The sequence below is a fragment of the Callithrix jacchus genome, chromosome 1 (genome assembly GCF_049354715.1).
Source record: "Callithrix jacchus isolate 240 chromosome 1, calJac240_pri, whole genome shotgun sequence".
In the NCBI taxonomy this organism is placed as follows: Eukaryota; Metazoa; Chordata; class Mammalia; order Primates; family Cebidae; genus Callithrix; species Callithrix jacchus.
This window is the reverse complement of record NC_133502.1, coordinates 134370984-134383727: the sequence shown is the minus strand read 5'-3', so window position 1 is coordinate 134383727 and position 12744 is coordinate 134370984. Positions and strand designations below refer to the sequence as shown.

At 39.7% G+C, this 12744-nt stretch overlaps 1 protein-coding gene across 4 annotated transcripts in view; it reads right to left on the bottom strand.

Annotated features, from left to right (window-relative positions):
* The window catches only part of TEK (TEK receptor tyrosine kinase), a 120615-nt gene that overhangs the window by 37151 nt on the left and 70720 nt on the right, over positions 1-12744 (bottom strand). For all 4 annotated transcript variants that reach the window (XM_035307320.3, XM_035307326.3, XM_035307344.3 and 1 more), the window contains exons 8-11: positions 10134-10285; positions 8101-8245; positions 1719-1880; positions 48-182 (exon numbers count right to left, since the gene is read on the bottom strand). In XM_035307320.3, the coding sequence (XP_035163211.1) occupies positions 48-182; positions 1719-1880; positions 8101-8245; positions 10134-10285 (594 nt within the window). The remainder of the gene's footprint in view (positions 1-47; positions 183-1718; positions 1881-8100; positions 8246-10133; positions 10286-12744) is intronic.

The window sequence follows — 12744 nt, the reverse complement described above, 5'->3', positions numbered from 1 at the left end:
CCCCCTCCCACCCGGCTTATGAAAAATGTCTGTTGGCTTCCACTGACCGATAGAAGCTGTTATGAAGCGTCTCACAGGCCCAGGATGCCCTTCCCCGCCCTCTCCACGACGAGCCAGTTGCACACAGAGTTCGTATTCTGTTCGAGGTTCCAAATAGTTGAGTGTAACAATATCATTTGTCACTGAGAAGAGAAAAGTCCAGGAAACTTAAGTTGACATTCTCTTACATTCTTAAACTGGGGTTGTTATTGTGATGTGAACTGATTTTAGGTTTTCGAAACTATGTCTTAGTGAAACAGAGAGGCGATTCCATCTTCAAGGCCTCAATCTTCCTAATATGAGGAAAATTTGGACTTTGAAGTGTTTCCAGGTTACGATGTACACATTAAAGCATGTATTTCTGTGACACGTAGACATTTCTGCTCTGGTACTTTTGTCTTTTCATTTGTAACATAAAACCTCACAAATCTATATAGAATACCAGATTTGGGGGGAAACTCAATTAGAATAAAATAATTTAATTGCTACTGTTTTCAAGTATATACACTGATTGCAATCAAGCTATCGAGAGAAAATGATGCTTAGGAGGTTTGCTCAAAGTGACCAGAAGCTGATTTGTAATGGTCACACCATCACAATGAAGCATTCTGAGGTCCTTGAAAATAGGACCCATAAACAAATGGCATCTGCCTCTTCTCTCCTTATTTGCTGTAGTCAGCCTCTGTTTCTCCATGGATATTGCAAAGATAAATTTCTGCCTTACCATATGATAAATTCCTACTTGATAAGAAAAAAACTGGGATGTATTTGCCAGTTCTTAGAAGACCACTTTGTGGATGTCTACTTGTAGAAAAAGGTGGTGGATTATTGCCACCATGTGACACCATAAAAGACCTAGCCGTTGATGTTGTAAACAGCAGTTCAGCAAATCAGCCTGACATCCCTGGAATTCTGAATTTTGATAGAATCTACAATAGTATGCGAAGGACTGAGTAATAATACCATTTTATTCAGGCTACCCCACCCAGTCAGCTAGTGCTGTTATTCACCCCAAATCCTCCTCCTCTTCTCCTTTTTTGTAGTTTTCTTATCTCCATATATGATTTCTTTTAAAGAAATCATAGGCATAGTAAGCCAAAGGCATGGGTGGAGGAGTCCATGCTGCCTACAAGCAGGTGAGTGGCAGATCTTTTTACCGGATGGTCCAACTGAAGCAGCACAGTCACTGATAATACTGTCTTTGCTTTTTAAAATTGTGATTTTACATTATCATGCAACAAATAGAATTGTAATTTGTGTTTCAAAATAAATTCAACTGTTTTCATGAACTTTTGGCATTTTGTCACATTTTGTTCAATTATTTTTTTTTTCAGGAAGTTAGGGGAGGGGCCTGTAGCTCTCTTTGCCTGTACTCGCCCTTCCCCCAGCGCATTCCAGTTTGCTGCAGCCCAAACTTTGCAGGTTTAAAATCCTTTAAAAACCTCTCTGTGTTGAGTCTGCAGGACAGGGCAAGACATGAAATAAGAAAAGGAATAAACAATTCAATACGGCAGCAATACCTGCACTCTCTCCTGAATACTCTGAAATGGAATCCTCTACAACAGCCAACACCTCGGTGCAGAGGATGGAAGCAGGGAGAAGGGAATTTCTAGATTTGGACAAAAGTTATTCTGCTGGTGCCGCATCCCCAGCTGGCATCTATCCTGTCCGAAGCTTACCTTGAATATGTTGCCAAGCCTTGTTGTGATTAACAGGTTTGTACAGTAGCTTCTTGGATCGGATTGGTCCATCCCCAAAGAAAGGCTCAGAGCTGATGTTGATGACAGCAAAGTTATGTCCAGTGTCGATCACATTTGGTGCATTCAGGGGCTCTGGAGGAACTAAATACCATTTCAGAAGTCAGATTAGTCCTTTGGCTCGGAGGTTTTATGATTGTTCTTAGGTGGAGGTAGAAGATGTGTTTTACATGCCCAACAAAGTCCTCTTAAAGTTTTCTGCTCAGATTCAGTGAGATCACCTGCTCTCTAAGCTCTCTGCTTTGTTTTGCTTCCCCAGCCCATTATCCTCAAAGTGCTTCCTTAAAATAGATGTGCCCCTTTGCTCAAGACCCTGCAGTGGATTCTCATTACATGTAGGATAAAACCAAAAATTTATACCATGACCAGCCAGGCCTTGAGCGACTGAGCCCCTGCCCACTCTCCAACCTCCTCTTCCTCTCACCTAGTATCCTCCAGTCCTCAGTGACCTTTCACTTCATCCAACTAACAAAGCACAAACCTTTCTTTAGATTCTTTGTGGATGTCACTCTTCTTCGAGGAATGCTCCACCTCCCATTGTTCTCCCAGTTAAATCTTAGCTCTGATATGAATATTTCACAGGCGGCTATTCTAGAATCTCAATTAAGATATCCTGTGCTTTCACAGAACCTCTATTTTTTGTTTATCATGATTTTTAGAGTTTATTATTCTTTGTAGTGTGATTATTTGATATTGGTCTTTCTTCTAGATCATAATTCATTCTCTCTTTCAGCCAAACACCACAAACTAATTATAGTTCTAGAAGTCAGAAGTTGGACATGGGTCTCACTGTGCTAAAATTAAGGCGTTAGCAAGGCTGTGTTCCTTTCGGGAGGCTAAGGGGAGAATCTGTTTCCTTGTTCTTTCGAGCTTCTAGAAACTGCCTGCATTCCTTGGCTCAAGGCTCTTTCCTATGCCTTCAAACTCAACAACATCAGGCCTCTCTGATTCTTCTTTGACCACCACATCTCTCACTACTGTCAGGGAAGTTTCTCTGCTTTTAATGATTCAAGGGATTGGAGTAGGTCCACTCAGATCATCTAAAGCAATCTCCCCATCTCAAAGACCATGTATTCTCACTGGGCGTGACGGTGCCCCAAAACAATGAAAACTGGTTCTTGGGGGATGCAAAAATTTTAGAGATCATAATGGGTTGCAGCTCTCCAAAGAGCCATAGTACACAGAGATATCTAGTACATTTGTGATAATAAAGTTTTATGATGATGAGGGAGAGCTCTGGAATAAAATTTCTAAAAGGCTCCTTAGTGGGATGATAATTAAAAGGTTATGAAACACCACACTACACTGTCAATTCCATCAGGGCAAAGACCCTATAGTTTGTTCACCAGTACTGACCAGGTGCTGAATTATTGTTTGTCAACTCAATTTCCAAAGAGCTCTATAGCTCCCTTGGCCCCGCCTTCTTGGAAATGCATAACTGGTTTTGTTTCTCTTCCCCAAGAGTGTGTGTTATGCAATGCAGAACCTTTCAGATTTCAGAGGACATGGCAATGTTCAGTAATTTTTCTTTTTCTTTCTGTCTCAATGCTTTGGCTCACCTTCCTTAGAAATGACCTTCAAGTCTTTGCTCAAATATCTTCTCAGGAAGGCCTGACTACCCTATTTTAAATTACAGTCACCACTCCAGCGCTGCCCCAGCATTCTCTACCCCTATGTATGCTTTAGTTTTCCCCAAGACACTCAGCATTTTAGTGAACTGTACATTTTACTTATTTGTTTGCTCACTGTTTATGTCCCTGTGGGAATGTGAGCTCCATGATGAGTTTTTTTCCCCCTGTATTATTCACTGCTCTATTCCCAGTGCCTCGAACAGGGGCTGAAACATAATAGGCCTAAAGTAATTTCTGTTGACTAAGTGAAGGCTTAGGAAGTTGTCCAAGGTCAAGGTAATAAAGCCAGTTAAGACAGTATCCCCTAACTGCAGGCAGATTGTGCCAATGTTAAGTTAGATAAGCCTGAGTACACATTTTACTTAGGTTAGAAAGGAGGGCAGTTCTGTGAGTAAATTTGTTCAAGTAATGTTTTTCTTGTGTGATAAAATAAGGCCACCCCTTTCTTTAAAGCAGCAGATGCACTTTTTTTTTCCCCCAAGACAGAGTCTTGGTCTGTCACCCAGTCTGGAGTGCAATGGTGTCATCTCTGCTCACTGCAACCTCCGCCTCCTGGAGTCAGGCTATTCTCCTGCCTCAGCTTCCTGAGAGGCTGGGATTACAGGCACGTGCCACCATGCCCGGCTAATTTTTGCATTCTTAGCAGAGATGGGGGTTTCACCATGTTGGCCAGGCTGGTCTCAAACTCTTAATCTCATGATCTGCCCACCTCGGCCTCCCAAAGTGCTGGGATTACAGGCATGAGCCACCACACCCAGTCCAAGATGCACATTTTATAACAGCCATTAATGCCAATCTCTGAAACTTTTACAAGGGCTTAAAAATTGCTACAAAAATAAATAAATAAAATAAATAAAAAATAAATAAATAAAAATTGCTACAAGGCTTCCTCTTAGTAATCTTTTTGTTTCTTGCCTTTTAATCATTTTTACTGAGATAGAATATACATATTACAAAGTGCAGAAATCTTAAGTGTATTTAGCTCAGGAGACTTTACCTATGTGGACACCCATGTAGCCACCACTCAGATTAAGATAAAGAATATTCTCAGCCCTCAGAAGGCAACTCTGTGCCCCTTTCCATTCAATATCCTCTATCCAGAGGTAGCTACTTTTTTGCCTCCTGTCACTGAAGATTAGTATTGCCTGTTCTTTAGTTTCATATAAATGGAATCATAAAGCATGTATTTTCTTTCACTCATTATCATGTTTGCAAGATTCATCCATATGGTTGAAGGAATTAATTCTTTTTTATTGCTGTTTAATATTCCTCTGCATGATTTTATGGGCTGAATTGCTTTCCCCAGAAATCACATGTTAAAGTCTTAACCCCTAGTACCTCAGGATGTAACCATGTCTGGAGGTAAGGCCTTTAAAGGAGTAATTAATTTGAAATAAGTTTATTAAGGTGTGTCATAATCCAGTATGATGGGTGTCCTTATAAGAAGATTAAATTAGGACACAGGTACAAAGAGAAGACCTTATACCTGTGTCCTAATTTAATCTCCCTTTGTCTTCGCAGGGAGACAATGGCCATCTACAAGCCAAGGAGAGAAGTCTCAGAAGAAATAAACTCTGCTGACACCTTGATCTTGGACTTGTAGCCTCAAGAATTATGAGCAAATAAATTTCTGTTGCTTCAGCCACCCAGCCTGCAGTACTTTGGTATGGCAGCCTTAGCAAACTAACACATACGAATATGCTACAATTTATATATCCTTTCCAATGTTGATGGACACTTGAGCTAATTTCAGTTTGGGGCTACTTTGAATACAGCTGCTCTGAACATTCTTGAAGATGTCTTCTTTGAACATATACAGTCATTCTTTTTGGCATGTATCTAGGAGTGGAATTGCTGATTTACAGGGTTTAAATATATGTTTAGGTTTAGGACATGTTGCCAGTTTTCCAAAGTGATTGTACCAATCTGTACACTGGTGGTAAAGTCTCGTATCTGTTTTTTTAAATACTATAATAAAAGATGCTGATTAAATTCATTAAATTCCCTAATGGCTATTTACATTTTTGATTATTTACTCACTGCAAAGAGAAAGCAGTGACTTAGGACTGGAGACGCTTCTACACATTGATATTGTGTGCCGTGTCTTTCAACTAAAATCTAGACCAGTGACTTTTCTGTGTGTTCACCACATGGTTTGTTTTGGTCTTATGTCCAAGGGTAGGAAACATTCCAAGAAGCTTAAAACTAGAGTAATTTTTCTGGTCTGCATATCATTTCCTTTCTTCCAAGAACATGTAAGATGCAAGAAATTATTTTGATCATGTGAATGTTCTACTTAATAAAATAGATTTGGGCTTTTTCCTGTAACCAAAAGTAATAATAAGAAGGATTCTAATTAAACTCCAGAGCTTCTGCACAGCAAAAGAAACAATCATAAGAGTGAACTGGCAACCAGCAGAATGGGAAAAAAAATTTGCAATCTATCCATCTGACAAAGGGCTAATATCCAGAATCTACAAAAAACTAAAGCAGATTTACAAGAAAAAAACAAACCCATTCAAAAGTGGGCAAAGGATATGAAAAGACGCTTTTCAAAAGAAGATATATGTGAGGCCAAAAAACATACGAAAAAATGCTCATCATTACTGGTCATTAGAGAAATGCAAATCAAAACCACACTGAGATACCGTCTCAGGCCAGTCAGAATGGCGATCATTAAAAAATCTGGAGACAACAGATGTGGAGAGGATGTGGAGAAATAGGAACAGTTTTACATTGTTAACAGGAGTGTAAATTAGGTTCAGCCATTGTGGAAGATAGTGTGGCGATTCCTCAAGGACCTAGAAATAGAAATTCCATTGGACCCAGCAATCCCATTACTGGGTATATACCCAAAGAATTATAAATCATTCTACTATAAGGACACGTGCACACGAATATTCATTGTAGCACAGTTTACAATAGCAAAAACCTGGAACCAACCCCAATGCCCATCGATGATAGACTGGACAGGGAAAATGTGGCACATATACACCATGGAATACTATGCAGCCACAAAAAAACGATGAGTTCACGTCCTTTGTAGGGACATGGATGAATCTGGAAACCATCATTCTCAGCAAACTGACACAAGAACAGAAAACCAAACACCGCATGTTCTCACTCATTTGTGGGACTTGAACAATTAGAACACATGGACACAGGGAGGGGAACATCACACACTGGGGTATGTTGGGGGGTGGGGGAGCTAGGAGAGAGACAGCGAGGGGCAAGGAGGTTGGGGAGGGATAACACTGGAAGAAATGCCTGATGTAGGTGACAGGGATGGAGACAGCAAACCACCATGGCATGTGTGTACATATGCAACAATCCTGCAAGATCTGCACATGTACCCCTTATCTTAAAGTACAATAGAAAACAAAAAAAAAAGGATTCTGAGGTATTTAATATGGATTCCCAGGGCAGAGAATCCAAATCTATGGGGTTGCATTTATGCTACTGTGGTTATTGGCCTTTAAAAATAGATTATGTTCTGAGTATTTACAGCATTTTATTTATAGAGGTTACCTCTGGGATCTCACAAGAGATTACTAATGAAGTAATAAAGGGGGCCAAATACAAATCAGCTTTGGTCACCTCACAGTCTCCTCTGTAACACAAGAGACTCAGAAAGCAAAATAGTCCAGAAGAGACAGTGCTGGGTTTGGAGTCAGGAGACCCAGGTTTAGTACAAAGATTTGTGCTTACGATCTGTGCTACTGTATACAGTTGACCCTTTGTGTACGTGGGTTCACATCTGTGAATCAGCCAACAGTAGATCAAAAATATTCAGAAAAAAAATGTCTACACAAAACATGTACACACCTTTGTTCTTGTCATTATTCTCTAAACAATGCAGAATAGCAACTATTTATAGAGCATTTACAATGCATTAGAAATTATAAGTAATCGTAACCTAGTACCTTTCCTAGAATATACACCAGAGAGCTGTTAGGTATTCTTGTCTAAACAGGTTCATAAGTAACTTCCGAATTTAAAATTCCTTGCTATAGCTATATACACCAGCCAAGTCAACACGGACTTACCTCCATTTTAGTTCTTCCACTCAAGCTACAAATCTACACACAAACACTCAGATTAACTTGAATTTTGAAATACTGGTTTATAGCAAGAAAAATGCCCACAGCCCTGAATGTAAAAAGACATTCATGTTAATTATATAGCATAACCTGGGCTACTTATTAAGTGAGTATTCCTCAAACCAGGGATTCTCGAAATCCTTCTCTACAGTCATGAATAGGAAGTCACTATAATGACAATGCCAGCCTTCTTGTGAAATAGAATCACTACCAGATATGTTGTGCCAGACACAATTCCAAGTATTTTATGCATTTAACGAGGCTTCACAATAACCCTAAGAAGTACCTAAAATAAGCTTCATTTACAAACAGAGACTCAAAAAGGTAAATTCATTTGTTCAAGGCCACCCACAAGATTATGAACTGTTAAGAGACAAAATCAAACCTGGGACTGTGTGAATCTACAGTTCATACTCTTAACTCTAATTTTTTAAAGGCTTAGTATCCTGGAAATTACCTCAAAGGTATTTTAGTGGTCACATACATTTCTGTCCAGAAGCAGCACCTTTCCCCAGTAATACAAAAGATTGGTGCATCAAGGATACTATCTCTTTTTCTGAAAGATGAACTTACCTTTAACAGAAATGTTGAAGGGCTTTTCCACCATCCCAGCCACTGTGTTTACACTGCAGACCCAAACTCCTGAGTCAGGGGGGAGGATCCGGTGGATGGTGAATATGGCTACTGCGAAATGACCCGTGTGGTTAAAGTCTTTTGGCTGAAAAGGTCAAACACAAAAAAATAAAAACTTTTAGGGAGGCACAAACACAAAGGTTCATAACACTGACCCCATCTCATTGTTTAATAAGAAGTTTTCTAGGAGAGATCAAGAAGCTAAATGTAATGCTAATATAATTATTGGCTTAATTCCAAAGCTATTGTAGTAGCCCTGAAAGTTTATTTTGGATTGATGCCCTGTCAGATCCTGCTGTTGTATTTGTGTTTGGGAGTGTAGGGTAAACACTTACAAGCAAGAAGGCTGAAGCATGATTTCTTTTAAACTACTCCTTGTAAGATTTGTTCCTTTCCTGTATAATACCTAGATGGCTGCGGGGGATGACAAAGTGGCTTCCTAAGTGTTCGAGAGGCTGTCAAGTGTGGAGTACTGGGAAAATCCAGGGTTCTGAAGACAGATGGGCCTCTGCCATTTTTTTAAAAGAGACAATACAGTCTTGCTCTGTGGATCAGGCTCGAGTACAGTGGAGTGATCATAGCTCACTGTAGCCTCAATCTCCTGGCCTCAAGTGATCCTCCCACCTCAGCCTCCCAAATAGCTGGGACTGCAGGCATATGCCACCAGGTCCAGCTAACTCTCTCTTTTTTTTTAAGAGATGAGGTCTTACTGTGTTGCCCAAACTGGTCTCAAATATAGGCATGAGTCACCCTATCTAGCCTCTTTGCTATTTTTGACCAATTTTTGAGTTACTTTACTTCACCCAGCCAGTTCCTGCTTCTACAAAAAAAAAAAAGAGAGAGAGAGAGAAACAAAGAGAGACTAGGCAATGTTAAGTAAGAAGTTACATGTAGTATGGTAAACCCTTATTATGTCGTAGCCATTAGTTTCATTAACTCATGAAAAAGCCAACAAGATTTTGGACACCATAAATTGGTTTATTCTACCTGGTGGGTTGTTTGAGTGGAATCAGAGACATTTAAAACACGGACTCTGGTAATGGTACCTTCTACATATTCTTCCCCCAGAAGGTCACTCATCCCTACCACTGGTCAAGCTGATTTTGTTCATCTTTGACAGAAAAAAGGATGATAGCTATTTCTAAATCTTTAGATCAAAAAAATACACCAATATCCTACGGATCACTTGTAACACAAGAGAAATTTGGGGGGTTCCTCTCTCTGCTGCTTTTGGTATAGTTGGGAGAGAGAAGAAAAGCATGTTTGAAAAGTAGCTTGATCCTTTTAAACAAAAAAGAACTGCTGCGATATTACCCTAACCTGTGGTGAGCATCAACAATGAGGGCTGGGGGAAGAGGTGGGGAGAAACCCAAGGACTGCATTCAGATCTAATGGATTATAGTTTCAGAACTGGAGATGTGGGAGCAGATTCAAGACCTGTCTGTGTAGAGTCTAATGGATCAGGCTGAACTCTCCTCTGCTATGCTCTCCTAATTGTTGCTCCAAAGAGCATTATAGGAGTAGACCAGTCATCCAAACTCCATGTCCTGGTTGCACCTGGTAGCATGTAAATCTGCTGATTCATGGGTTGTAACACCACCTTACTCTTCCTGATAGGAGTAGTTAGAGGTATGGGGACAATGAGAACAAAGCTTTGCACAGACTGACATGTACTTCTCCCCATACTGGCTGGACAGTTCTGCAGGATGTGTGCCATCCTTGGCACTCAGCTCTGTCAGTTCCACTGGGGGCATACTCCCAACCTTGCACTGCAGTAACTGGTCAACAGAGGAAATCAGTGAGGCTGCAGTGAGTCAGTTCTGTCTCTCCAGGGAAAGGGTATCTTATCAAAGTCAACAACATACTGGCCTAGGAGGATGAAAGCACTGAATGAAATCCATTGTTTAGCGGGGTGATTATTACACTGAAAGCATCTCATGGTTTGAGGAGGGCAGATTAAGAATGGCTCTTACATAGAGCACTGTCCCATCCGGCTTCACCAGCGTTATTTCTTCATTAGTAGGTAGCGGCCAGCCAGAAGCTTTGCAAATGGGGTTAAATTTACCACTGTTTACTTCTGTATTATCTGGCAAATCCACTATTCTTGGGGTCATCCTTGGTATGCCTGAAGGAAGAAAGCAGCACTGTGAAATCTTAACATATAACAGAGCCAGCAGAAGTAGTAATAATAAAAATGGCTACTTTAGTAAGTCATGCACTGGGCAAGAATTTTGCAAATACTTTATTTGTCATCACATAAGACATTGTGGATGCTATTGTGATCTCCATTTTGTGGATGAGGAGACAGAGGTTCAGGAGCCCAGATTCAGATTCAGACCTTTATAATCCTAGAGTCCACACTCTTCACCAGAAGGCTGTGCTCCTCACATGGACCAGGGAGAAACAGTCTCAATATTAAAATGATTATCATGGCTGTATCTCCCCTAGACTTTGCTGTTCAGTCCCCCTTTCTTTTTACATGAATGATTAGAAAAACAAAACAAACAAAAAACTAGTTCTTCTTCCACTCAGCAAATAACCCCATGGTATTGCTGATCAATAGCACCGTCCTCAGTTTAGACATATGAGAGATGTCTCATTCACTGGGAAGTCTGCAAATAGCAGATAAATAAGAGGAAAAGGGTGAATAAAGTTGTTCACCAAAGAAATACATCAAATAAGTGGAATATAACTTTCCCAAATCAATATCTACTCAACAGCCAAATCAGAACTGCGGCCGCCAATACTGAAAGAAGGAAAAGTGTCTGTGGTGTCAACAAAGGTAATGGTGTCACAATTTCTTGCCTAATATCTACATAGTAGAGGATGAATAACCCGGAAATATACCAATTTTATTCTAAACCATATGGTCTTAGAAAACCTTGGACCATTTGTAATCGAATGTGAGACATGTATGAAAATTTTCCAACACTCAGTAAACAATGTAGGTGATAGAGGTGCCCTCAGAGCAGCAGTAACTACAGACTGTTCCTTACCAGTGGTGGGAAGAGGCGGGGTCAATAATGACATTTTATACTGATATCCTACTTCTCAGGCCTCGAATAAAATGGGTAAAGGTGTGAAGGAGAAGGGAAAGAGTGCCAATAATTACAAGTTTATTCCTTGATATATCGGTAAACTTGGAAAGATTATGGAAATATGCCAAATTTTAAGCCTAAGTAGCTATTTGAATAGGAATTGAAAAACATCTTTTGACGCTTTTAAAGCATTTCTTTCCTTCATCGTCCCCTTGTCTTTTCAGAAGTCGAGTGGAGGTGAAGGTGGAGGTGCTGGCGGTGAGGGAGGATGTGCTGGATGTGCTGGGAATCTGGAAAGGGAGCTACTCTCTGAAAGCCCTAGTGGCACCCTGGTTAACCTGTCTTACATTCTCCCATCAGAATGCACTTCTTTTGCAGCAACAGCAGAAGGGAACAGAAAGGAAGGAGCCAAGTACAAAATTCAAATCCATAAACTTGTTAGTTGCCCACCTTCAATACAATGTTTTAGAAGCCCCAAGGCATTTCCTTCCCTTTCTAACCACTCCCTGATTTCTGTTCTGTAGTAAAGTCCAGGCTTAACAAAAGAAGAAAAAGTATAAAGTTTAAGGGCTTTGAGAAAACACTTGCTAGCATCCCATTCCCACTCCCAATATTTGTTCTGATTTTTAAAAGTAACAGGAAAAAGATCATAGCTGTATTATTTTGAGTATAGATTTCACTGGATATGTTTATTTCAATGGCATTTATATTTATGTGATTGAAAAAGCAATATATATTTATTATTTAAGCTTGAAAATACAAATGTCTGCTTCTTTTAATTTTAAAATGCATATTTCAGGACTGTGGATAGCAAACGTTTTCTGTAAAGAGAGCAAATATAGTCAGCTTTGCAAGCCATGGTTTCTGCCCTTGTAGTACAAAAGCAGCCACAGACAACATATTATAAATGAATGGGTGTGGCTGTGATCCAAACATTTTTCTCTATAATAACAGATAGTGAGAAACAAAAAGGAATGAAGTACTGAAACATGCTACACCATAGATAAACCTCAAAAAAGGTATGGCAAATGAAGCTAGTTACCAATGATGATATATTATATGATCCTATTTATAGCATATAAAATGTCATGAACAGGCAATCTACAGAGACAGAAGATACAGTTGACCCTTGAGCAGTACGAGATTAAACTGCACAAGTCCACTGACATGGATTTTTTTTTTCAATAAATGTATTGGAAAATGTTTTGGAGATTTGAGACAATTTTTAAAAACTCACTGACAAACTGTGTAGCCTAGAAACATCAAAAAAAAAAATAAGAAAAAGTTAGGTATGTCATGAAAGCCTAAAATATATAAGATACTAGTCTGCATGTTAATTGACTATGTTATGGGTAAGGCTTCTCATCAACAGTAGGCTATTAGTAATTAAGCCTTTGGGGAGTCAAAAGTTATATGTGGATTTTCTACTGTGAGGAGGGTTAGTACCTCTATTCCCCATGTTGTTCAAGGTCAACTGCAAATTAATGGTTGTCAGAAATTAGGTGAATTGGAGAACAGAAGTTTCTGCTAATGGCTACAAGGTTTC